Consider the following 23,240-nt stretch of genomic DNA (forward strand, 5'->3'; position numbering starts at 1 on the left):
ATGTGCAGGAGTGGGAAGCATACAACCAGGGCTGAACACGAGACATTCAAGAATCAGCATGTAAACAGATACCTCGATGTCTAGCAGTGAGCCTAATACTTACTACACAGACTATCATCAATATGTTAGCCGTATACAACAGAGTATGGGATATCCCGCTTACAGCTTAACACGAACACCCCTGGTAAGATAGCACGCTTTTCGAAGCCCTCTCGATCTAGAGATACTATCTCCCCGCAACAAAGTTCAAAGAAAAGGAGTAAACGCAACCATAATTTGAGTCGTCGTGACAGCTGTGGTATCATTTCGAAAGCCCTTAGTAGCGAAAAGGGACAAATTGACGCCTATCGCCATTCTTGTGAAGAGATGTTGAAGGGAAACGCGGCATTTAATTGGTGGGCTCCAATGGCCATCAGTGACCGAGGCACGTGCCTTATCGATAAGAATCACTCGACAACTTCACTTCATTCCTCAGCTGGTTTTTTGTGGCGATGAAGGAATATGGCTGACTGCCTTCGAATGGCATTTTCCATTCCTATCTGCTTTCTGCTTACGTTTGTCTGATTATAAGGCAATGGCAATGGGCAGTCTCCTCTTTCGCTCGCTCAGCCTGCTTGTCGCTGCTGTTGCCATTTCGTGTGCTTTCAGTTCACTGGGTGTATCACCATTCGAATGGCTGCGTGCGAGTAAAGACAATGGTTTTCAAATATCGCATCCGCAGATCTACACTCTTTCCGATGACCCACTTGTAGTCTACGTGAAGGACTTTATCAGCACACAGGAAGCAGCTCACCTGGTGCAATTGGCGTAAGTTGACTCGGGGATTCGATAAGCACATCTGACTGTCGACTTTGACATAGGAATGGCCGATTCACTCCGTCGTCGATATGGGATAACGACGGAAAATCGCATATCGATAAAGCGTACCGACTTTCAATGACTGCGAAACTAGATCGAAGCGACGAAATCATCAAAAAAATTGAAGAGCGCGCAATTTCCTTTCCTTTTTACAAACTTGTCGGCGACTTCATGCCTATCGTGGTACAGAACTACGGCATCTCCGGTCAGTATCGTGACCACTATGACTGGTTTGATGATGCACAGGCGGTTGGAGGGAATATCGCTTCTACATTCTTCGTTTATATACATGCAAATTGTACGGGCGGAGGTACAAACTTTGCGCGACTTACTCCACCAGACGATGACAGCTGGTGCGAATTCATCGACTGTGACCGGCCGTTCGACGAGGGAATTACATTCAAACCGATTCTCGGAAATGCCATATATTGGGAAAATCTTCAGGAAGACGACGCAGGGCATAAGATGACTCTCCATGCAGGTATGCCGGTGACCACGGGTAATAAAATGGGGATGAACATGTGGACCTGGAAAATTGCGTAGACAATTTACTGCAAATAACTACATTTAACTTGAAGTTTGAAAGGTTGACGGCTGCGGACTGCAAAAAAAGTTAAGCAGAACTAAATATGTCGGGTTCTCCACATAAATCTTGTGTGATGGGATGGCCAGACCTCGTCATCTGCGAGTGTGATGATCAGGAGGTATTCTACGCTCTATATAAATGCTTGGATGAATCACAGTAACAATCACCGCGTCAGATAACACCAGCAATGCCTATCTTTGACAAGCAAGACCCCATTGAATGAGTCTATCGGCCGAACTTCTTCAACTCCAACAATCGCAACGGAGGAAAGACAATCATGGCCCAGGCGCACCCAACCCAAATACCCAAATCGGCACCCTCAGTGCTGACCAACTTGGCGATGGGGCCGACATAGTAGATCTGGTCCATGCACATGATACTTCCAACCCATCCAATCACGAATGCTGTAAATGCAGCTAACCCCAGAGGCAGCTTGCTTCGGTCTGCCCAGATCGACCAGTCAAAGGCCGGTGCGATCTTGCCCCAGCGAAAGATCATGTGTTCTTCCAGGACAATAGTCAAGAAAATCGTGACCCAGTAACCCATGAGAGCGAGGAAGTTCTCAAATATATCGAACAAATGTTCCCTACCACCAAGGGCACATGCAGTGTAAATGACCACACCGACGCAAGTCCAGAACCAACGAGGAAATGCAACTCCATAGCGACCGAGCGTTTGAAAACCAAGGGTAGCCGAGTAAGTTCCGGGAATGTTATTTGCGACAAGACCCAGGGCAATCAATACACCGAGGAATTTTCCAAATCCGCCCAGACCGTTATAGCCTTGCATAATCAAAGCGCCAGACGATACGTCAATAGCATCCGCCCAGTCAGTATTACTGTGAGTTCCGGATCCGAGGCCAACACCAAGAAGATTGGCAAACGTCAATGCAAGCCCGATACCGAAGAAACTCATGGTAAAAGTAATCCATTTCTTGGTAGTTGGGGGATAGTATACGTAATAGTCGGCGCCGGCGGGTGCCCAAGCAACGGAAGACGACAGGCAAAGTGAGAAAAATGATAGACGGTTGCCAGCGATGTCGCGTGATGTGCCGACAGACTGAATATTGGTGTCGAACTTGGGACCGGCGGAACCGACCAGGACAAATAGAGCAATCAACTGCGGGACCCATGCCCATCTCTCGTACTTGTGAAACACAGACATGCCGAAGATAACCACGATCCACGTGACGATTGCAACGATGATTGTACCGACGACGACAGTCATGTTACCACCGGCGACAGCAGACAAAACCTGCCCTCCGACGAGGCAGTCAATCATTCCATAACCCAGCATGATGACGATATTCAGCAGGGCGCAGATCTTGCTGGGGTAATAGCCCATAAAGTAACGCGCAACGACCTAAGATTGGGTTAGATAGTTGAGATTACAACCGGGCGTCGGCAATAATTACCATAGTACGATTACCACTGACTGGTCCCCAGGTGCCCATGTAAGCAGCGCCAGCAGCACCCAAAAATGCCCCGAAAGTGGCGCAAAGTGCAGAATCGGTAAAACTGAGTCCGTAGTCCAGCGGACCGAGCATACCGACGGCGATGTTGTTGGCGGTGATGTTCGTACTGAACCACAGCAGGGCCATCTGCATGTAATCGGCAGCAGTGGTGCTATGGCGCTCGGATTCTGGAACCCGTTCGATACCACGAGCTTCCATGAAACGGATTGAGGCGATTCGCTCGTTTAGGCGAGCAAGAACACCGCTGGAGCTGGTATGCTTGACGGCATCGGATTGTTGGCTTTCGAGGGCCGAGCCATCGGTGTTGACGATGTCGCTCGGCTGCTTCTCCATGGTTGGATGTCTTTGAGAAACCCTAGACAGCTCGAGGAGAGATGCACGGCAACCAACGTGTCTACCAAGTCCTGCTGAGGAATAAAAGGTATCCCGCACATGCGAAAGAGCAGGGATGATAAAGAGGAATTCTGGAAAGATATAAAAAAGAGCAGCGGATAGCAGGTGCAGGTGGCGGGGAACCACTGATTGGCCGGTGCGGGCATGCTCAGAGAGAAAAAAAATTGCTGCACATGTACTACTGCACCGCTAGACTAGTTACAACCACTGTCATTTGATGTGACAATTGATTCAACCATGAATGCATCCATGTCATCCTTCGATTGCAGCCAAGTGGGGGAGGGCAGACAAGCATCGACAAGCATTGGCGAACAGTCATTAGAAATTCTTAGCTACGGCGTAGCTTGTGCGCATTTCCGAGGCCCACATCGGACCCTGTGGGTTCTCGATAATGGCTAGAGTGGTTCTAGAATCCTGAAACATAGCCCGGTCATGAGAGGTAATACCAATCAGGAGTCTGCACCGAGACTAAGTGAATAGTCAATATAAAAGGTGAAGCTGTACGGAGTAACTTGTAGAGACAGCAAAGAGACGGCGGAAGAACGGATGCAACCTTTAGAGCTCCTAATTAGGTTAGCTCCATGCACGGACGGGATGGCATGGAAGCTAGTCCATAAACAGGCTAGTCTCTGGATGTTTCTGGATGTTCATTGGCCACAAGGCAAGAACCCTGTATGGTGGCGGCCTAGTTCCCAAGGCAAGCATTCCTCTTATCTTTGCCTCCATTTGGAGGTCTACGAAACTCTCCCTGTCTGACACCCTCGCTACTACTCCGTACTGCTTTTTCCCATTCTTCGACAGGCAAGCCAACAGTCGCGAATTGCACAACACATTTCCGGTCCTGTCTCATTGGTTCTGTATGAGATTGGTTGCCACACGCCACAAAAACACAGTTTTGTTGGCCGACTACGTCAGCATCAGCCCATGGGAAATTCCAGTGACAATTCGACAACAGAAAAATCCGCAAACATCACGCACTGTGTCAACAGCCGATCAGAGGGCATGAACTTGACGATATGAAGTGAACCTTGGTTGGTGTGTCGGCTTCTCCCTAATCGTCCGATTTAGGTTAGCCTGGAGATAAGGTCGATCACGCTTCAACTGCTCAACAAGTCTTTCCTTACACTACTCCAGGAGTGCCATTTCACCCCCGTGGGAGGTGGTGGCTTCGGCAGGCTCTCACGAACATCTTATTCCCATTCCACTCTTTCGCCGTCTGCGCCCGTTTACCTCGTCGGAAGCTAAACGGCCGCGCCACTCTTTTTGTCCTTGTCCTTGAAAAACCATTGCATACATGTCCATCGGAGAGCAAAAGAGATATAATGGCCGTAGATGGTGGTGGTAGCCCACACGACCTTGTGGTGCAATCATGGATTATGTACTCCATTGGAATTTTATTATACCTATTACGACTGTACGCATCTATGGGCCGTTTGGCATTTGCTCAATACCCCGTCTAACAATGGAAACAGATATGCTCGATATGATCGGTTAGGCTTGAAATGGCAAGCCGAAGATGTTCTCATGGTGCTGGCAATTGTACGTCTCCACGCGCATTGCCAGCGACGAATTCTGTTTTTGGTCAAGTCAAGCTAATAGCTCTTGTTATCAATTAGGGCTGGTACACTGCTCTAGTCGTTACCAACATTCAATTGGCAGAAGGTGGTGGGGGAACACTTTATCCGCCAGAGGAATTCTCTACGTTCACCCCGGAGGATATTGCGGCCAGATCACAGTTTGCCAAAGTGGAGTTTGCTTCAGAGCAGGTGAGAACGCTTCGCGTGATGAACGCCAAATGCAATAAGAATTGACATTTGCAATGCTTCAGTGTATGGTCAATACGATCTGGTTCCTCAAGGCCTGCATGCTCATCATCTATTACCGCATGACGTGAGTGCCTCATTTGCCGTACTTGCTTACTGAGTGATGCTTTATCCGCTGATGCATTTCCACCTCAATAATTAGTGCAAATCTTGATTGGCAATTCTGGGTCAAACTGTGTGCTGCTTATACTGCCGCTGGATACGTCGCCGTCGAGCTTACCCTTTTTTTAAACTGTCGCCCGTTCTCCGGATACTGGACACTTCCGCCGCCCCAGCAACAATGCGCCACGTACTTCAACTACGAAGTCGTTCAAGCGGTCTTCAATATTTCCTCTGATTTGGCCATCTTGCTGGTTATCATTCCCCGGTTGTGGAAGATGAACATGTCGAATAGAGAGAAAATTCCAGTTCTGGTGATTTTCGGGCTGGGTTTCTTCCTGGTATGGTCCACGCATGGAAATAGGAATATCGTATACTAGCTAATCCTCGTCGTGTTAATACAGATAATTTGCGCTATCGTTTCGAAAGTCTTCACGTTCCGCGATATATACGACACTTCCTATCAATTCTGGTACCTCCGCGAAGCCTCAGTCGGGATCTACGTCTCCAATCTGCCGTACGTCTGGTCGTTTCTTCGCCGGACGATCGGGTTCCTCCACTCTACCGCTACCGGATCAAAGAAGAGCTCACAACAACTCTACTACGGTGGAAAGACATCCGGCCATCCATTCTCAGGTCATACCGGGGGCCGGAGCCGGAATTTCTCGGCTATCTCATCCAACCATGACGAAGCGCACTTGGGTCGAAGTGAAAGTGAAGAGCACATATTCGATAGCAGTATAGCCACTGAGACTCGGGTGCTAGGTGGTGATGTACATCTTGACGAGGTCGATCCATCGAAGCAATACAACATTCAGAAGACTACCGAAATACACATAGCCAGTAGTCAGGGCAAAGTGTGAGGCTCTTTTCTTATTTTCTCATGATATCACCCAATGCCGTTTGAGGTTTGACGATGCATCCACGACTGATACTTAATGTTTTTAATGTCCTTGTCTGTTCGGTTTATATCCCGGGTTAGCGAAACGTGTTTGGATATGGTTATAGAGCTGGGAGCCGGCTTGGGTGCTAATTGGCGTGTTATGAGCGGGTGAAGTTTCAACTCGTTGCACTGGGTCCACCAATTTCCATGTACTATAGTACTTCCGGTATGGATGCTGTTCATTTATGTTCATCTAATGATCTTTATACTGCGCCACTTCGTGTCGGCATGCGTAGTAGCGGGTCTTGTATTCAAGACACCTTCCTGTTCTAGACTTGTCTTCGATATGACTGCTATCATCATTAAGATAGCTGAATATGTCATCGCACGCCTCCGATTCGTACGAGCTCATCCTCGTTAGACAGCCACGTGCGATATCTTCTGGATGATGTCTCCTTTTGTTGGCTTACGCAAGCGGTAGTTTATTGATCCTGGCGGAAAAAATATCTAATTGGTTCTCGGTTGGCTACATAAATACTGCCCCTCCAAGAGGACTGCCCAAAGATACGTACTACGTATGTACATAGTTAAGCTACTTCCAGATCAACCAATCAAGATATCGGAATTGAGAACATGTCTGCCCATTTCGAGCGATTTCATTGGCGCATTGTTTTAATGTATAGCTGACTAATTCACAAGGTCGTATTGCAGTTTGACAGCTAGGAACAACCTCTGAGGATCAAAGATTGACACCTATACAGGATCATATTAATGTTTCATCTCACTGCTTTGACATGGGTGGATAGATGCTGATCGTTCGACTTGCAGTGTAGAATGGCCGGCCATTGTCGATCTAGGAGCTATCCAGAGCGAGAGTCTCGCGCAACGTGGACTTGCAGCGATCTAGAAGCAAACTTTGAGCGCAATGGGCGGATCCAGGTCTGACCGCGCAATCCAGAAGAACCTTATGCCCATGCAAGTACCTGGGGTAGTCAATAAACATATAAAAGGGAGTACAAACCTCTGAGCAACTACTCAGAACGGCCCTGCTCGACCACCGTAGTTTCAAACAGTTCTATCAATATGTTGTCCCAAAAGATGCTGTACAATATTTTGCTGGCCATGATGGCTACCTGCAGCTTGACTGCTGCTCAGACCACCACTGAGCAGTACCCCTCTGCTGCAGAGATCGCCGCTGCCCAAGCCTCCGTTGTTCCTTACTCCCCGGTCTCGAAGGTCCACGGCAAGGTATTTAGCCGATTCGTTGATATCTGGTTGGAGAATACCGTAAGCAATATACATATTGCCGTCTCACATACGAAAGCAACTGTTAATGTTTCGTAGGACCTCGAGACTGCTGAGGCAGAATCCCACCTTGCCGAGTTGAAGAAGAATGGTATCTTCTTGAGCAACTACTGGGCCGTTACTCATCCATCTGAACCCAACTACTGCGCTGCAGCCGGTGGTGACCATTTCGGAATGGACAATGATGACTGGCACCAGATTCCTAACAATGTGTCCACCATTGCCGATCTTTTCGATACCAAAAAGCTCTCCTGGGCCGAGTATCAAGAGGCTCTTCCTTACGCCGGTTACCAGGGTTTCCGCTACCCCGAGTCTGGCCCTAACAACTACGTGCGCAAGCATAACCCTCTCATTCTCTTCAACTCTGTGACCGACGACGCTACTCGTCTCCGCCAGATTAAGAACTTCACCAGCTTCTATGACGACCTTGACAACCAGCGTCTGCCACAATACTCATTCATCACTCCCAACATGACCAATGACGGCCATGACACCAACGTCGCTTTCAGCGGTACTTGGTCTTACAATTTTCTGGGCGAGCTGTTCAAGAATGAATGCTTCATGGAGGACACTCTTGTTCTGCTTACCTTTGACGAGAATGGCAACAAAACCCACCCCAACAAAGTCTACTCTTTGCTGGTTGGAGGTGCCGTCCCTGACCATCTCAAGGGTACCACCGATGACACCTTTTATACTCACTACTCCGTGATTGCTTCTCTCTCCGCCAACTTTGACCTTCCCTCTCTCGGTCGCTGGGATTGTGGTGCTAACCTTCTGTCCATCGTCGCTGACAAGACCGGCTATATCAACTATGACGTGGACACGAGCAACTTCAACTTGAACACCTCTTATCCTGGCCCGCTGTCCAATAAGGCCTTCAGCGCGGCTTGGCCCGTCCCATTGACCACCGGTACTTGCTCTGGCGGAAGGTCTATCCTTAACACCGTTAAGCAAACCTATCACGGGCTTAAGCCTACATACAACTATACCAGCCCTGTTCCTTACGATGCTGTCAGCGGAACTGCCGTCGGCGTCAAGTACAGCCGTACAGGAGTAAGTTTATCCCGTTCGACCGCGTCTTAATGGACATTCACTGACAAAATACGTATTTAGCACAACGGCAAGACCGAGTGGTATGAAACCGCATAAAGCATTCGCTTACCTTAGGTTAGGTCTATATCTAGGACCCAGCAAGGGACAGAGGATTGTGATATAGATTTGTAATTATTCTAATTGACTCGACAAAGGCCATCACAATTACGGTTAAGAAGTTCTTTGAAGATAAGCTTATAGAGTCCCACGTCTATAACTCAACTCATTTGTTAGATATCTTCCTGATATATTACACCAGCACATAATCTTGGGGAAAGAATAGAGCCTTTAGAGCTGGCCATCCGAAGCAAATACAGCAGAGAAGAGGATTGGACGCTGGGTCGTGACGGTCCTCAAACCTAGTAGCAAATTTAGATTAATTGCGATGATGACTATCAAGTACAGATTGGAGTCTGTCGAGCTGGGCACTGCTTAACCCAGAGTAGCCAAGGGAGCTGCTCCCTAAGGAGATCATGGATCATTAGCTCATGCGCCAGAAAAAGAGCATTTTCAATTTACCAAGAGCCATTGGTTCCGGCTGGTCACGGCTATTTCCAATAAGCACATTCGACAAGGTCATACACGTAGGAGGTACACCGTCAATTCGGAATCCCCCCATGACCATTATGCGTAAAATGAATCTTTCCGTCCTTGGGTTGGTTTTTGCACGAGTTCCCGGCCGGCTGAGGAAGACTCTTGAATGGTTGTTGCCAAGAGATTAGCCTTATGTTACATCTAATTTTGACCTGTGTTTGTCTTGGATCATTCACATCAGTATCATGCTCAAGCAACAGATTGCTGTCAACATGGGTATAGTCGCGCTTCGTGATCTTTCCCATCAACGCTCCCCAACCTCCAACAGCGCCTGCACTGTCGCGTTCATAAGTCAACCGATCAAAGTGGGAGAGGAACCAGTAGACATACCAAGCCGCAAGAATAATTAATTCAAGGATGGCAGCGGGTGCTGGACAAAGCTGGTGAACGCCATCAAGGCAGCCACTTTATCACTGGCTGGAAGGGTCACTTGTCTGCCGCTATTACTGACGTCCGCATATGCGTCTTTGATATCTGCGACGAACTTGCCTGGTGATTGGGGCAGCCTCTGGGGATTCCTGATTTGTGCATGGATTACCCATTCTACCTCACTTCTCTTTCTCGAAAAGAAGTCAATTTGGGTCCAAACGAAGCCTTTGAATTCAAAACTAGTTTATATCATCCCTCACAAGTATTACGCCTCTCTGGCGCAATGGAATAATACACATTTTATCAGTAGTTCCAGGCAGCTGCCTCTAGCTCGAGAGGTAACACAATGGAATCCGACTTCTATATCGCAATTCGCCGCTGTTCGGATCGGAAAACTTGCTATATACTGGGCAATTGATACTTCCATCAAGAATCTGATCTTCTCATGCCTATTTATATCTCTAAAGGCTGATGACTTCGATCTAATCGATCAACCAACCCTTCTTTTCCCGGTTGGTATGGAGCTAATCTACATCAACTCCAATCACCAGCCGGGAGGTAACGACGGGAGTGGTCTTTGTACCCTGGTAGCTATATGAATCTGTCGCATATCTTGACGCTGTCCATACGGCATTATCACTGATTGCGGTTGTCATCCTTTGCTGCGACAATTATACAGTATTCCTATGGATGTATCTGTTTCTGTTTTGGAGTACCAAAATGGCAATACACGAAGTTGCATTATTAGATTTTGGAAAGGTTGGAATCCATCTAATTGTGAATGTACAGTAGATACCTAAAGAGCCATCCAATATAGCCAAACTGGATAATCTACTTTCCATGTGGCATCAAGGATGAAATACTACGTCCAACTTGAATCTGGAAATAAATGAACACACGCCATAAAAATAATGGCCTGGTGTCAACAAATCCGAGTTTTTGTATGAGCTAATTTCTAGACTTCAGAGAAACGAATTGCTTTTGACTCGCTACATGATATTCGTTACACATTCTCAGAGAAAGAATGACCGAAGAAAAGACTATCCCTAACTCCAACGCAAATTGTGATCAAGAAAACTCCATATGGACATTATTGTCTTCAAATGCTCTGCCCGCCCAATCTCCGACATTATCGGTCGTCAGGGTCCTAGGTGAGAAGCTGGGTAGCTCTCCTACACCTCCCGGTCCGATGAAACGTACGGCGCCAGTTGAGTCAACACTCCTCCAATAGGTAGATGACAGTACATTGCCCGCATCATACATTGGCAGGTTGTATTGATCTGCCGAGTTATGGAGCGCCATTTGGCTTTGATAATCACCATGGCGTTGCATATAGGCAAGGTGATCTGGGTTCTGGACATTTGTTACATCGGTTGGGCTCCAAGATGGAGGATTGCTCTGTGTTGATCCAGACTTGGATGTAGCAGAAGAGCTCATGACAAGGCCGAGGCGCCGGACGAGATCACCGTAGAGTAGGAATGCTCGGCGACACGATTCATCGACTCCTGACAAGCCGTGCAACCATCTGTGGGCCTTTTGACAGGCAACTTGAACCTGGACACTTACTTCAGGGACTTCAAGGGTATTTTCAACATCCTTCCCCGGAATCTCATTGTTTTGGCTGAATAATATTAGAATCGTGCTTGCTTGCATCAAGAAGTGGAGTAGGGACCACCAGGGCGAGGTGTTGTAGACCCAACCAAGATCAACAACGTCTGGAAAGACAGCAATCAGAGATAGCGCTGCTCGAAGACACCTTTGGCTGATGTACGCGTATTCTTTCTCTTTGACACCGACGTAGCGCCTGAAAGGTGAGCATGGTCGGTATAAAGTAATCCTTGCTCCATAGTGATGCAGTGCTAAGACAACCTGCTCTTGTGACGACTTATGCAAATTCAAATTATAGTTGCGGTCAACGAAGCGGAATGCAGGCGGTAGACGAGTTAGCCAATGGTCTAGCCTCTCATCGTAGAAGCGTATGCGTCGTTTGATGTACGACTTGTTGGCTTGGAATCCCTTAGGAGAGAATAACTCGCTAATGGCGATGTGCACTATATGCATTAAATCAACAAGATGATAGAATTGGAGGCCCTGATTAACCTCAACGTCATTGAGCCAGAAGGGATCATAGTCATCATCTTCATTCTCCGGATCCTCCAATGACCATCTTAAACGTTCTCTGCGAAGCGTCTCGTTAGTCAGTAGATTCATCACCTGAGGATGGTCAAACATGTCCTCTGAGTAAGGTACAGGCTGATCAACAGAAAAGGATGAGCTTCCAATGCAGGAAGGCCTCCCAGTCATATGCGACAAGAGGTTCTCCAGCATGTAGATGGACCACCAAAGCCGAGAACGAGCTTCTTTGGATCCAGGCTGTAGATCTGTGTCTGTGATTCGAAGATTGATCGCCAATGCCATGGCTGATCTTACTGCAATGCCAGAAACTCTCCAGGCCCTGTGATAATCATAGTCTATGCGTTAGTAGTTCTTGTCATATGTTGATTAGGAAAGTCTGCGCCGGTAGAATGGCAGTAAGGTAAAATGAAAAAAAAAAGTTGGGGGGGGGGAAGGGAGGTATACCGATTAATCTGCATAGATACCATAAAGTATAATGTTACAAGAGCTTCAACTTGCACTTGTTGTAGGTCGGCGTGTTCGAAGGTCGTATTCTCGTTCACGCTGAGAGATCTGGCGCGAGAGAAGAAAATTTCATGGCTCACATCAGTCGGTAATGTCTCCTTGAGAAACTGAAGTCGCCGGCAACCAATAGCGAGAATCATATTGAATATTGCCAGCCATTTGTGGCCTGGTCGCGGGTTCGCATTCACCCCCCAAAGACTTCTATACTGTTCTAGGAATAAATCGGTACGAACAATCGGAAAAAATGGATGTACGGATCTGAAGTAGGAATGCAGAATCCGGTCTGCCAGATTCTTCGGTGGCAACTTGTATGTATCATCTGAATTGCATGCCGGGAGCTTTTTATCATCTAGGAAATAGCTCACAGCCATATTGTTGTCTAAACCCTGAGGAGAAATAGGCTGACCGAATTGCGCCCTATTTCCTGCTTCCATGCTGCTATCAGGTGAGACCCGGTATCCGCTGTCTGGTTCCAAGTTGCGTAACCAGGCATGAACAGAATTTTTCCCCATGAAGCCGGTGGCTCTGGATTCTTCATTTCGGTTGAGGTCTTCGCTTATCGTGTCGATTCCTTCTATGGAGCCAGCTGACGAAGATGATGAACTTGACATGGACGGGTTCCGATTCAGAGGGTAGGAATCTGTTGGCTAATAACAGCGGGAAAATATCCAGGTTAGATGCACTGATCTGATTACTTGGTCCTCCGTACACAACGTCATGAGAGGTCTTACTGTTAATGTTGACTTGATACGTTTCGCGGCGCTTGCAGGGACCTCATGAAGGAGGTCACGCAAGAGATGCTCGTACTGGTCAACGGTACTTTTCAGTGACTTCATCTCTTGCCTATCCCGTACACGCTTATGGTCGGCGTATGAGCACTGCGTCCCCACGGCCGCACAGCCTTGACACACAGGTCGCGCTCCATCGCATTTAATGCGCCTTCTCCGACATGCTTCGCAGGCATGCTTAGTTCTGGCGCGCATCAATGGACCTGCTCGATGAGACGCTCGAGGAATCCATACTTTCTTTCCGTTACCACCAGAGTCTTCTGGCGCTGCTCGCGGCCCGCTTGTGGGAGTCAGGGTATCCTGTCTAGGTGGTCCACCAGCTACAGCAGCAGCAGTATTATCTGACGTCGGCTGGTCGCTGGTAGAAAGACCGTGCGACTCTGGAACTAGCTGAAAACTCCCGCGGGAAGAATTAGGCATTACTCTTCAAACTGCACCTTATCCCTAGGTATTCAAGTCAACGGTGGCGACATGCCAGAAAAACCAAATGCCAATCAATCAATTAGCATGTGCTTTAGGCGTAAGCCCCTCTGCCAAGAAGATTCACCTAGGTCCGGTTGAATAAAAAAAGATGTTGCATGTATTCGACCTCAGTCGTCCAGTGGAGATAGGGCAAGGGTTATGAGTCTGACTGTATATAAAACGTCAAGCAAACAATCAGAGTGATTCGAACGCAAGGAAATTTTTTCCTGGCAGTTACCTAGGAGGATATAAATGGGAGAAACCGAAAATAGCAGCAAGACAAAGCCGTCGATTCGTGGAGTAATGAGGGGCAGTCACGAAATGCCGTCGCCACTGGACTTGTCTCAGGAAGCTGATTTAACAAGAAAAAAATATTATTTTAAAGCTGTAAGCTATGCTCGGCAGCAACGTCATGATCACGGCCCTTGCTGCATCCGTGCGCCTAGCAATATTCTCGTATGCCAATCAGAAGTATAGTAGTGCTCAAGTATCGTTCTTCGTGGTTGAACCGGGATCGTTGTTTTGTGGAGCTGACATGGATTCCAGGGGAAGATCTGATCGGTGTATACGAATCATGTCCTCCCAGGCATGATGTACTATGTAGTTATCTTATCTAGGTAGTGATTTCCAGACCACTTCGGCTTCCGGGGTCTCGCACGGACAGAACATGGCAGAAAGCAGGATTTTGTCATCTTTGTCTCATGCGGAGTTCTCGGTCAATAAGAGGCTACTCATGTTCTACTTGCACACATCAGAGTTCAAATGTCTTGATTTTACCAGTACTCTCGCCCAAAGTCGCCCAGCTCGTGCTCGATATATATCCAACTTCTCCAAACGTCGCGTTTCAGGATTCAAGCTTTTCCCGGACATTAACAATTGAAGCCCGAAAATTACGTCCACTGATCTGCTTAGAGACAGCTCATAAACCCCGATTGCATATACCTCAAACCCTTGTGCGTCACGCACATACCTGTCGAGCGCAAACATCCGTCGCAATCATTGGCTACTACTCTCTCGTCACATATGAGCTGACCGATTATAAGCTCATTAAATGCGCACACTTTTCTACAAATGGAAATACCTTCGATTTTGAACGCGTCAATGGAGACACAAAAAGCAATCGCATTGGGTAGCTTTTCACGGCCGATTGATCGATTACGATAGTGTTTAATTTCCACAGCATTCAGAACTACAGCAGAAAGAAAACATTTCCTTTCAATTAAACATGGAACTTTCAATTCTCAGCTTTGGTCGTGACATAAGCAAAATTCTCGCTGCCTGCGGTCGAACGATACCCGGCAATTTGATTGCTTTCCAAAAACGTCCGAATTTCAACCATCTCGTCCTCGGTCAATTTGACGGCTAATGCGCCCACATTATCCTCCAGATACTTGATGGACTTGGTTCTGGGATTTGGGATGATATCCGGCCCTTGGTGAAGCAGCCAAGAAATCGCTAGCTGTGAAGGAGTGCATCGCTTTCTATGCGCAAATTCATTGAATCGGTTGATAATTGACACGTTACGACTGAAATTCTCCTCATTGAACCAAGGAAAGTACTTGGCGCGGATATCGCCCTCGGCAGACAGTGAGTCTTGGGTGGAAAACCTCCCGGTAAGCAAGCCGCGACCGAGAGGCGAGTAACAAACAACAGCGATGCCGAGCTCGCGACAGGTCTGGAGAACATGCGTACTTGACTCTCCCTCTATGTCGCGCACGAAAGGCGAGTACTCCATCTGGACTGCGGCGACAGGCGCAATTTTAACAGCACGCCGAAGCGAATCAGATCCCACTTCCGATAACCCGATATATTTTATTTTCCCTTCGCTACGACATGTCAACTCTATGGTGCAAGTAATAATACCGCGGAGAGGGATGCTTACGCCTGCAATTGTGCTAGAGCCCTCATGGTTTCTTCGATCGGCGTGTCGTGGTTCAGCCGATGAGCATAGTCTTGGGAGAAGTAAATTAGCTTCGTGGCACGGGTCAAAACTCTGCACGAACGGCTCTTGGAAGATATACAGAGGTCAATTTTATCAGTGCCGAGACGTTTGAGGCTTGCGTCGCACTGTTGTTTGCAGTAGTCCGCAGAACTATTGATTCCTTTGAATCTAAACCCTTCCATCATAATACCGAACTTTGTTGCGAGGAATATCTTGTCTCGTTTTCCTGTTTGTTGGAACCACTTGGCTAACATTTCTTCATTGTCGCCGTAGATGCTGGGAGACTTTAGCAGACGGACGGATCTCTCGAATCATCTCACGTCTCACGATCGACTTACTCCGCCGTGTCCCAGAATGTTGCGCCAATCTCAGCAGCCCGATCCAAGATTTTGAATCGTTCCTCTTCGCTAGGAGCGGTCCCGTAGATACCAGTCATCCCCATCAATCCGAAGCCTATGGCTGGAACGTCAGGGCCGTCCTTGCCCAGTTTACGCGTCGGAATAGGGCTTTCTGGCATGGTGACAAGAAGAACTAGTTAATATAATAAGAACTTCTAAGTTTGCAAACCGCCTACACAATTGGAATCGGTGGGAATGTCAAATAACAGGACTGGACAATTGGAGGCATGGCCGCTACTTATAGCCCACTGGGGTGTCTCCCCCTGGCAATTTCAATGGAAACCATTGACATAACGTGTTTAGGCAGAGATCCTCTCACCGCATAATCCTTCTCAGGTTCATGAAGGCATCACTAAGAGTAGACAGCCTTGACCATGATATACTATAGATCGTAGAAGTGAACCAATCAGAGCATCGGATTTCCGATTGAGATGCACGATCTTGATCTGGTAGACGACCCATTCTTGCAGTAGCCAATGAAACTTCAAACTGTCCAAACCATCCAATTGAATCCGATAGTTTATTCCCCACTCTATCCATAAATAGTGGGTCAAGGAGTTCGGGACCATGGGAAGCAAATCCCATTTCGATTTGGCGGCTTTGTGTCCAAGATGGAACAATGTCCCACACGGTACGCTGTTTTGATTGGCGTAGACTGCAAGTGGTATCAATGCCTACAATGGCAGGACAGCGTATTGCTGTGGCGATTCTCCAGTCAATATCAAGTTGTTCTGATGGAGCATTTATCTCCCCTAGTCTATGAATACATATCATTGTTTGCTCGGCATGACAGAAAATCACAACTCCAGCCTTGCCCCGAATCGATCCCGGAAATCCAAGGTTAAATCTGGCTGTCGGACTTGCAAGTAAGCTGACTCTTCCTGCACGAAACTATTGGCGTCCAAAGGGGTGAGACTTATGCACTGCACAGGTTGAGAAAGATAAAATGCGATGAACATCGTCCGATGTGTATGCGGTGTTATTCGACTGGTCGCGTATGTGACGGATATGGGATCTGGGGCGGAGGAGGAAATTTCTATGGCAGGCGTCTACAACAGCCGCTTGCTCTGATTAATATACCATTTACGACGGTCCTGAACCTGACACTCGATGAGAAACGAAGCTTCGAATGGTACAAGTGCAGAGTAAAGCCGAAAGTGCATGGTCTTTTCGTCCTGGCGTTCTGGGAGACATTACTCTTCCAAACAGCTCTAAGCGAACCGGCGGTATTGCATGCTGTTTTGGCTATCAGTTGTGTCCATGAGACCGAGGTCAACCATTATGCAAATCAAGTCACTCAGAACGCGAGTAGGGACTCCAGAGGTGACAAAGAGAAGCGAATTCTGAAGCATTATTCAAAAGCCATTCGTCATTTGCAGCCGTACCTCTCCGCTGACGGTAGACTATCTGCTCGCCTGGTTATGGTAACGTGTGCGGTCTTCGTCTGTTTAGAGCTCCTTCGCGGCAATTTCAAGACAGCCATATTTCACCTAGAGAGCGGAGTCAACGTTTTGCGAGAAGTTCAGAATCGCTATCCAGTAGTTGATGAATGGATTATCGAAGTGTTTGCGAGGTTATCGATTCAGGTGGCTCTCCTGAATCAGCATCGACGATATCCATTGGTCTATACATTCAACAGTCCAGAACATTCTCCTCCATATGACGTATTCCATAACTTCAATCAAGCTTGGCATTACTTGGAATCCATCTTATTCAGAATACTCGAGTTGTCCAGTTGCATCCGACGGCAAAAGCCACCGGCTTGCTTGGTATTCGATTCATACATGCAATTATTTCAGAGGCAGGTGGACATTCAACTAGACCTCGAACGTTGGCTCCACACTTATGAACGATCAAGAGATCCTCTACAGACTCCTTTAGGGCAGGATGTAGAATCATTTGCATGTCACCTACTACTCAGCCATCACAAAATCGCCCAAATAATGGTGGCTACTTGCCTACGAGATTATGATGATGAATCTGTATTCGACACGTATAACGACCAATTTCTGATTGCTCTCAATCACTTGGTAACTCTGGTCAACGTGAAAGAACCGCAAATCTCGGTCCCAGTCGCTTCTGCATGCTGTTTGAATATGTCTAGATCTGTCATCGATATTGGTTGGATGTCACCTCTGTATTATGTGGCAATCAAATGTCGTGTGCATCGGATTCGATTACAGGCTATCCGATTACTGGAATCGAGTATTCACAGGGAAGGATTCTGGGATGCACGGATTGCGGCGTGTATTGCCCGGAAAGTCATGGAGATTGAAGAAGCGGGGTTCTATGCATATGTTTATACTGGAGATGATTTCAATCTCCTTGAATCTCCAAGTACAGAAGATCTCTCGTTACCACCACTGCCGGAAAACTACCGAGTCCGCGATGTTGATGTCACTTTGCCCGATGGTCCTACGGATAGTATCATATTGCGTTTCAGACGAAAAGGGCATTCAGAGAACTGTGGATTGATAGAGAAGGAATACAGTATGCAGCAGGGGCGGTGGCTAGATACTTGGGAAGAAGACCTCGATCACATTCCACCCCAATAAGACCTGGGAAGCATGAAGTTGGGAGTTCATTTCAGAATCCGCAGATACGCTACTAATGATTGAAGGTCCCAGATAATAGCAATCCCACAAAAGGAGAGGAAAGTAAATACCAAAGCAAAACAAGGAACAGGGACATCGTGTGATGTGGTGATCTCAGCGAGGGTTGGATATACAGCATATTCTCTGCCCAAAGTTGATAGTACAAACTCTGAGCTGACCGTCCATAGATTCCCGCCTTGAATGTGATTTGTATAACCAGCGGTGGCACTATGGCAACTCTATGTCTAAGAAGTTCGAGGCTTGTCATAACCTAGCCTGCCACCAACTTCCTGATCCTATAACTGTGCAAATGTTTCGGTTTAGTGCCATGCATATCTGAGAACAAAGACTTCTCATTCTCTGTTCAGTCTTCTCTCAGATTTGACGGGTTTTGTCTTGGTATCTTGTCATAATATTAAACATCTCTCTAAGGCCGTGTAAAGTGGTGGTTCCATATATGCCCATATCGTCTCCAGAGAGTGTATTGTTCAATTCATGCTCAGAAGAAACAATCGCACATGACCCTCCTTCATTACAATCAGTACTTTGCTAGGTCCTCATTTATGGGCATGCAATTTATACAATGGGTGTGGTGAACCATCCAGCAATCCTCAGGCTTCTCTCTGATGTACAGATACCGCCTCAATCCCACCACAGCTTGTTTCTTCTGCGCCTGACCATCGCATTTTGAATGTTTTGACCACCCAAGACGTCCAAATATAACCTGACTTTTCACCATTTTTCTCTATTTCCTGAGTTCCATTTTGCACAATACCATCACACGATGACAATTGAGGTTTTTCTACTTTCTTAGTCTTCAGAGATTTGTGAGATTACACAACATCAAAGATATCTAGATACTACCCATCCCTTTTATCACTAATGTCTATTTACTGAGTGTAGGATTGCGTGATACTGTCTGACTATGACACACGAAAATCTTGCTAATACCTTGGCCTCCAGAGACTTGTGAAACTGCAGACCTTAAAGATGTTAACCTAGCATCACTGATTTTTTGCCTGAATTTACCTGAATGCTCACGCGCACCATTTTTATTTGTCAACATACCACTCTCGACACGGGAAAGGGTTTTTCAATATCCTCCTAGGTACCATCGACCTAATTGTGCGACTTTTTGGTGGCAGCCTTTCCAATATTGGATTACTAATATGCGAGATAGATCATCGTGTCACGGTTTCTTGCTAAAAATACAGGCTTCTATCACAAGATAATCACACAATATTCCTTCCCAGACTACTCATGCCCCTCGAGTGAACATTCTACCAAGGCACTAAATGGTAAGTCTATATCCCACCTACCAAAGCAACTTCTCAACATTCTATCTTGAGAAAATAGAGAAGATTAGCAAGGGGTCATACTTTTGGAGAACTGAACGGTCGGACTACTAACCCTAGATATGAGCGGGCCGCACGAACCGTCTCTTCCGCTCCTTTCGGTCTTATGGAAATGGCTGAAATAGAGCTAGAAGGTCTAATAACTATTTAGCATATGGTTATAACAGGTCCATATAACTCCATCCTATGTCTATAGCTGCCTGGGGAAACATTTCTGATTCCACCTAACCTTACAATGGCATCGGTTCGACCAAAAATTGCTATTATCGTTGGAAGTCAGAGAGAGCCTCGATTAGGACACCGTATTGCGAGATTTGTACAAGACACTCTCCAAGAACGTCGATACGAGGTTGACTTAAACATTGTTGATCTTGCGGCCTGGAATCTGCCCCTATACAATGAGCCCGGGATTCCATCCAAGATATTTTCTCCCAAAGACTACAAACACGAACATACCCGACGCTGGTCAAACGAGATAGCGTCCTATCAAGCTATTGTCTTTGTCACACCTCAGTATAATTGGGGATATCCGGCAAGCTTGAAAAATGCGATTGATTATCTTTTTAACGAATGGAAAGGAAAGCCTGCAATGATTGTAAGCTATGGTGGCCATGGCGGTGGTAAGGCGGCTGAGCAGTTGAAACAGGTCTGTCATGGACTTCGGATGTTGCCTCTAGATACGCCCAGTTGTTTGACGTTTCCGGACAAGGAATTTATTGAAAAAGTCAACCGAGGGGAAGACTTTGATGTGCGAGATGTATTCAATAAGGACAGGGCTGGGATTCAGGAACGATTCGATGAACTGGTGTCTAATATACAATGAGTCCCATCTTGTGAAACGTTCAACCGTCTCTAGCCTATGCATGTGTCCATTCTCATCGATAGGTGGTTCTACACCTATTTGCAAGTACATCCTAGCACCTTCAACATGTGATTTGTCCATAAAATAGCCTTAATAGAGAAACTCCTAAAAGACAAGAGGATATTCTCCCCTTTTCGCTCTCCAATAGTTTGTAGCCACCAGCATATCTTCACAGCCAGTTAACAACCATTTCCACTTATTCCAAAATCCCTCCGTGATCTCCCATCCACTGACATCCCATGGTGGTGACCACACTATTACACCACGGTGCTCTATCTCTGATTGCGGAAAACCCTCAAACAAGCCACCAATTGTATCTGACCACAATTCGTCCTCGTCGAATGTTCCAAGAGCTAAAATGAGATTATCTCGCCAGCGTGGATGTGGTATTATATCAACCCAGTCTTCATGGGGTATAGTTCGTTGTAGATGCGTGGGATATAGAGAGGGTGGAAGCGCGTTCGGTAATGATGGCTCAGGCAAGACATGAAGACTGTCTGACGAGCAGCTCGTCACTGTAATGACAGGGGACAGAAGTTTCCTGTTGGTAATACCAGCACGTAATACATTATACTGAAGAAGAGTAATGAGGTGATCCGGGCAAAGGGGAAAAATAATCTTGTGTGGTGTTTGTTCGGCACGGGTGAGTGAATTCTCGTGTGCGGTGGTTAGTAATGGTTTCTGTGTAGTGCCAAATGTAGTGTCTACTACAGAGATGGGTATGTTAATTATAGTCTGTTGATCTTCGACCCAGCATGCAACTGTGGGATCTTTGACCTTAACAGGAATTTGTTCGACTGTAGAGGTGGCTGCTTGATTGTTCCGGGCCTCTAGCGCTTTGCGTCTCCCTAGAGTAGAGTCAGTATGCTCAAGATAGATAGGTATATTCAATAGTACTTACGACGGTATGCTCTCACATTAAGCCTGTTCTGTCTCTTTCTGCGGGAAGCGGCGTCAGTAAGACCGGTCCAGTCATCTTGACTGCCCAAGGCCTGCCCTTCAATAAGTATATATTTATGCTAGTCATGTTTTGACTCTGTTAGACTAACCTCGTCTAGTTGGGACATTGCCACCAGCTGGATAGACATCTTTGTAGATTATAGCCTGAATATATGTGTATTTAGTCGCAGTTAATCAGGAAGGGTTACAGAACAGAGGGCAAAACTGACGAGAAGACGGAATTGTGTGCCTTAGTTGCCTGCCTGAACGATGGATTGGAAGAGGATCTAGGACGTGGCTTGGTCCTAGCACTAAATAAGCCCTAAGTGGGCCTGTACCCAAACTAATGCCATATTTATACTAGCTTCATGCAGCTTGCTTACAGCTAACCCCGATTTAGAATTGCTATCAAAAGCTTCAACAGTAAGTCTTTATCATGCACGAACGCATACCAAGCAGACAAATTCAGCACCATGGCCGAGCATTTAAAGGCTGCGTGGTGCCCACCTGGTATCAGGCCCTTTGCTAAGACACAGATCGTCTTATGATCACAGATCAAATTACTATAGCATTCTGTCCGTCTGGTGACCGTTTGATCTACTTCTAAAAAGGCATGACCTTTCACCCGGATTCTCTTCCAGACTTGACTGGGAAGGTATATCTTGTGACTGGAGGAAACTCTGGCATGTAAGTTCTTCATATGCCAATATATTTCTGTAGAGATACTTACCTGACTCTTGGCAGTGGCTACTACACTGTCGCCCGGCTTGCAGAGCATGGAGCACACGTCTATCTGTGTGCTCGCTCCATTGAGCGAGGCTCTACTGCCGTCACGGGTATCCAAACACTATATCCGCAAGCTAAAGTGACACTGCTACAGATGGACCACCTCGATCTGTCTAGTGTTGTGTCCGCAGCCAAGGAATTCCTTTCGAGAGAGACTGTCCTTCACGGTCTAGTAAATAACGCTGGCATTATGGCGACTCCCTTTGAGCTAAGCAAGGACGGACATGAAGCACAGTGGCAAACCAATTACCTCGCTCACTGGGTTTTAACCTCGCATCTCTTACCCCTTATGCTTCGGACTTCACGAACTCTACCACGAGGCAGCGTCCGCATCGTGAACGTATCCTCATCGGGGCATTATTTTGCGCCAAAGGTTGGTATCAACTTTGAAGACACCTCTCTCCGTGATGCCAACGGAATGACTCGCTATGGCCAATCCAAACTCGCCAATGCTTTGCATATTAAAACGTTGCACAAGTTGTATGGTCCAGGTTCACCTAGTGCTGTGTCCGGACAAGGCGAGATCTGGTCTTCGATTGTCCATCCCGGTTTGGTAGAGAGTCAGCTTGGCCAGCATGCGGGTTTCCCAACATTCATAAAGGTGCTTGCCGATTTGTATGGAAAACTGGGAGGGCGCGTGAATGCTGACAAGGGCTCATGGACAAGTGTATTTTGCGTGGCGAGTCCCGAGATGAAACCAGAACAGAGTGGAGTGTATTTCCAAAGGATTGCGGAGATTGGATGGCAAAGTAAGCAGGCCAGAGATTCAACACTGGCTGCTAAGCTGGAAGACTGGACAAAGGCTGAAATGGAGAAGAAAGGTTGGCTCAAATGAGGAAATTGTTTCTTGTAACCCAGTGAACCTAGTTCAAAATTTCAAATTTATTTCTGCTCGCTCATAGAATGCAATCATTAGACGTCGTGTCCTATAACTAAGACGTCATTCGAGCCACATCCCTTAATCCCGCGGATACACAGCATGGTTGAGGTCTTCCAAA

At 46.9% G+C, this 23,240-nt stretch overlaps 10 protein-coding genes across 11 annotated transcripts; 6 read left to right on the forward strand and 4 right to left on the reverse strand.

Moving 5' to 3' along the window:
* Positions 1-485: 485 nt before the first annotated feature.
* TSTA_001980 (prolyl 4-hydroxylase alpha subunit, putative) lies at positions 486-2,807 on the forward strand. The gene is made up of 2 exons (XM_002487739.1): positions 486-807; positions 861-2,807. The coding sequence occupies exons 1-2, from the start codon at positions 575-577 to the stop codon at positions 1,399-1,401; spliced, it is 774 nt and encodes a 257-aa protein (XP_002487784.1). The 5' UTR covers positions 486-574; the 3' UTR covers positions 1,402-2,807.
* TSTA_001990 (vitamin B6 transporter, putative) lies at positions 486-3,251 on the reverse strand (the record flags this gene model as incomplete). The annotated part of the gene is made up of 2 exons (XM_002487740.1): positions 486-2,806; positions 2,859-3,251. 2 exons carry the CDS (start codon positions 3,249-3,251, stop codon positions 1,670-1,672), a joined length of 1,530 nt encoding a protein of 509 aa, XP_002487785.1. The 3' UTR covers positions 486-1,669.
* Positions 3,252-4,258: 1,007 nt separating this feature from the next.
* Positions 4,259-6,391, forward strand: TSTA_002000. Of its 2 annotated transcripts, XM_002487741.1 has the most exons (7): positions 4,347-4,396; positions 4,446-4,725; positions 4,784-4,850; positions 4,928-5,077; positions 5,140-5,201; positions 5,277-5,574; positions 5,638-6,391. In XM_002487741.1, the coding sequence occupies exons 2-7, from the start codon at positions 4,634-4,636 to the stop codon at positions 6,094-6,096; spliced, it is 1,128 nt and encodes a 375-aa protein (XP_002487786.1). In that variant the 5' UTR covers positions 4,347-4,396; positions 4,446-4,633; the 3' UTR covers positions 6,097-6,391. The 2 variants fall into 2 exon arrangements, with proteins under 2 accessions (XP_002487787.1, XP_002487786.1); XM_002487742.1 differs by having other exon boundaries at positions 4,259-4,725.
* An 808-nt stretch (positions 6,392-7,199) lies between these two features.
* TSTA_002010 (acid phosphatase, putative) lies at positions 7,200-8,703 on the forward strand (the record flags this gene model as incomplete). The annotated part of the gene is made up of 3 exons (XM_002487743.1): positions 7,200-7,403; positions 7,461-8,474; positions 8,535-8,703. The coding sequence occupies 3 exons, from the start codon at positions 7,200-7,202 to the stop codon at positions 8,568-8,570; spliced, it is 1,254 nt and encodes a 417-aa protein (XP_002487788.1). The 3' UTR covers positions 8,571-8,703.
* Positions 8,704-10,451: 1,748 nt separating this feature from the next.
* TSTA_002020 (uncharacterized protein) lies at positions 10,452-13,324 on the reverse strand (the record flags this gene model as incomplete). Its single annotated transcript, XM_002487744.1, has 3 exons — positions 10,452-11,931; positions 12,057-12,763; positions 12,848-13,324. The coding sequence occupies 3 exons, from the start codon at positions 13,322-13,324 to the stop codon at positions 10,545-10,547; spliced, it is 2,571 nt and encodes an 856-aa protein (XP_002487789.1). The 3' UTR covers positions 10,452-10,544.
* A 1,276-nt stretch (positions 13,325-14,600) lies between these two features.
* TSTA_002030 (aldo/keto reductase, putative) lies at positions 14,601-15,825 on the reverse strand (the record flags this gene model as incomplete). The annotated part of the gene is made up of 4 exons (XM_002487745.1): positions 14,601-15,192; positions 15,249-15,318; positions 15,388-15,584; positions 15,647-15,825. 4 exons carry the CDS (start codon positions 15,823-15,825, stop codon positions 14,601-14,603), a joined length of 1,038 nt encoding a protein of 345 aa, XP_002487790.1.
* Positions 15,826-16,308: 483 nt separating this feature from the next.
* Positions 16,309-18,469, forward strand: TSTA_002040 (uncharacterized protein). The gene is made up of 2 exons (XM_002487746.1): positions 16,309-16,572; positions 16,638-18,469. The coding sequence occupies exons 1-2, from the start codon at positions 16,466-16,468 to the stop codon at positions 18,259-18,261; spliced, it is 1,731 nt and encodes a 576-aa protein (XP_002487791.1). The 5' UTR covers positions 16,309-16,465; the 3' UTR covers positions 18,262-18,469.
* A 1,177-nt stretch (positions 18,470-19,646) lies between these two features.
* On the forward strand, positions 19,647-20,589 carry TSTA_002050 (NADPH-dependent FMN reductase Lot6, putative; the record flags this gene model as incomplete). The annotated part of the gene is made up of 2 exons (XM_002487747.1): positions 19,647-20,460; positions 20,512-20,589. Exons 1-2 carry the CDS (start codon positions 19,891-19,893, stop codon positions 20,587-20,589), a joined length of 648 nt encoding a protein of 215 aa, XP_002487792.1. The 5' UTR covers positions 19,647-19,890.
* Positions 20,590-20,592: 3 nt separating this feature from the next.
* On the reverse strand, positions 20,593-21,605 carry TSTA_002060 (uncharacterized protein; the record flags this gene model as incomplete). The annotated part of the gene is made up of 3 exons (XM_002487748.1): positions 20,593-21,365; positions 21,422-21,509; positions 21,567-21,605. The coding sequence occupies 3 exons, from the start codon at positions 21,603-21,605 to the stop codon at positions 20,623-20,625; spliced, it is 870 nt and encodes a 289-aa protein (XP_002487793.1). The 3' UTR covers positions 20,593-20,622.
* A 297-nt stretch (positions 21,606-21,902) lies between these two features.
* TSTA_002070 (carbonyl reductase, putative) lies at positions 21,903-23,077 on the forward strand (the record flags this gene model as incomplete). The annotated part of the gene is made up of 2 exons (XM_002487749.1): positions 21,903-22,143; positions 22,201-23,077. Exons 1-2 carry the CDS (start codon positions 22,070-22,072, stop codon positions 23,075-23,077), a joined length of 951 nt encoding a protein of 316 aa, XP_002487794.1. The 5' UTR covers positions 21,903-22,069.
* Between the last annotated feature and the right edge of the window lie 163 nt (positions 23,078-23,240).

This window comes from Talaromyces stipitatus, genomic scaffold (assembly GCF_000003125.1).
Source record: "Talaromyces stipitatus ATCC 10500 scf_1105507295517 genomic scaffold, whole genome shotgun sequence".
Taxonomy (NCBI): domain Eukaryota; kingdom Fungi; phylum Ascomycota; class Eurotiomycetes; order Eurotiales; family Trichocomaceae; genus Talaromyces; species Talaromyces stipitatus.

Excerpts from the sequence above, each read along its gene's own strand:
- TSTA_002040 (XM_002487746.1), top strand. The coding sequence starts at position 16,466 with ATGAATACATATCATTGTTTGCTCGGCATGACAGAAAATCACAACTCC. Across the intron at positions 16,573-16,637 it reads TCTGGCTGTCGGACTTGCAA|GTTGAGAAAGATAAAATGCG; the intron begins GTAAGCTGACTC and ends TGCACTGCACAG.
- TSTA_002000 (XM_002487742.1), top strand. The coding sequence starts at position 4,634 with ATGGCCGTAGATGGTGGTGGTAGCCCACACGACCTTGTGGTGCAATCA. Across the intron at positions 5,202-5,276 it reads ATCATCTATTACCGCATGAC|TGCAAATCTTGATTGGCAAT; the intron begins GTGAGTGCCTCA and ends CTCAATAATTAG. Across the intron at positions 5,575-5,637 it reads TCGGGCTGGGTTTCTTCCTG|ATAATTTGCGCTATCGTTTC; the intron begins GTATGGTCCACG and ends GTGTTAATACAG.
- TSTA_001980 (XM_002487739.1), top strand. The coding sequence starts at position 575 with ATGGCAATGGGCAGTCTCCTCTTTCGCTCGCTCAGCCTGCTTGTCGCT. Across the intron at positions 808-860 it reads GCTCACCTGGTGCAATTGGC|GAATGGCCGATTCACTCCGT; the intron begins GTAAGTTGACTC and ends ACTTTGACATAG.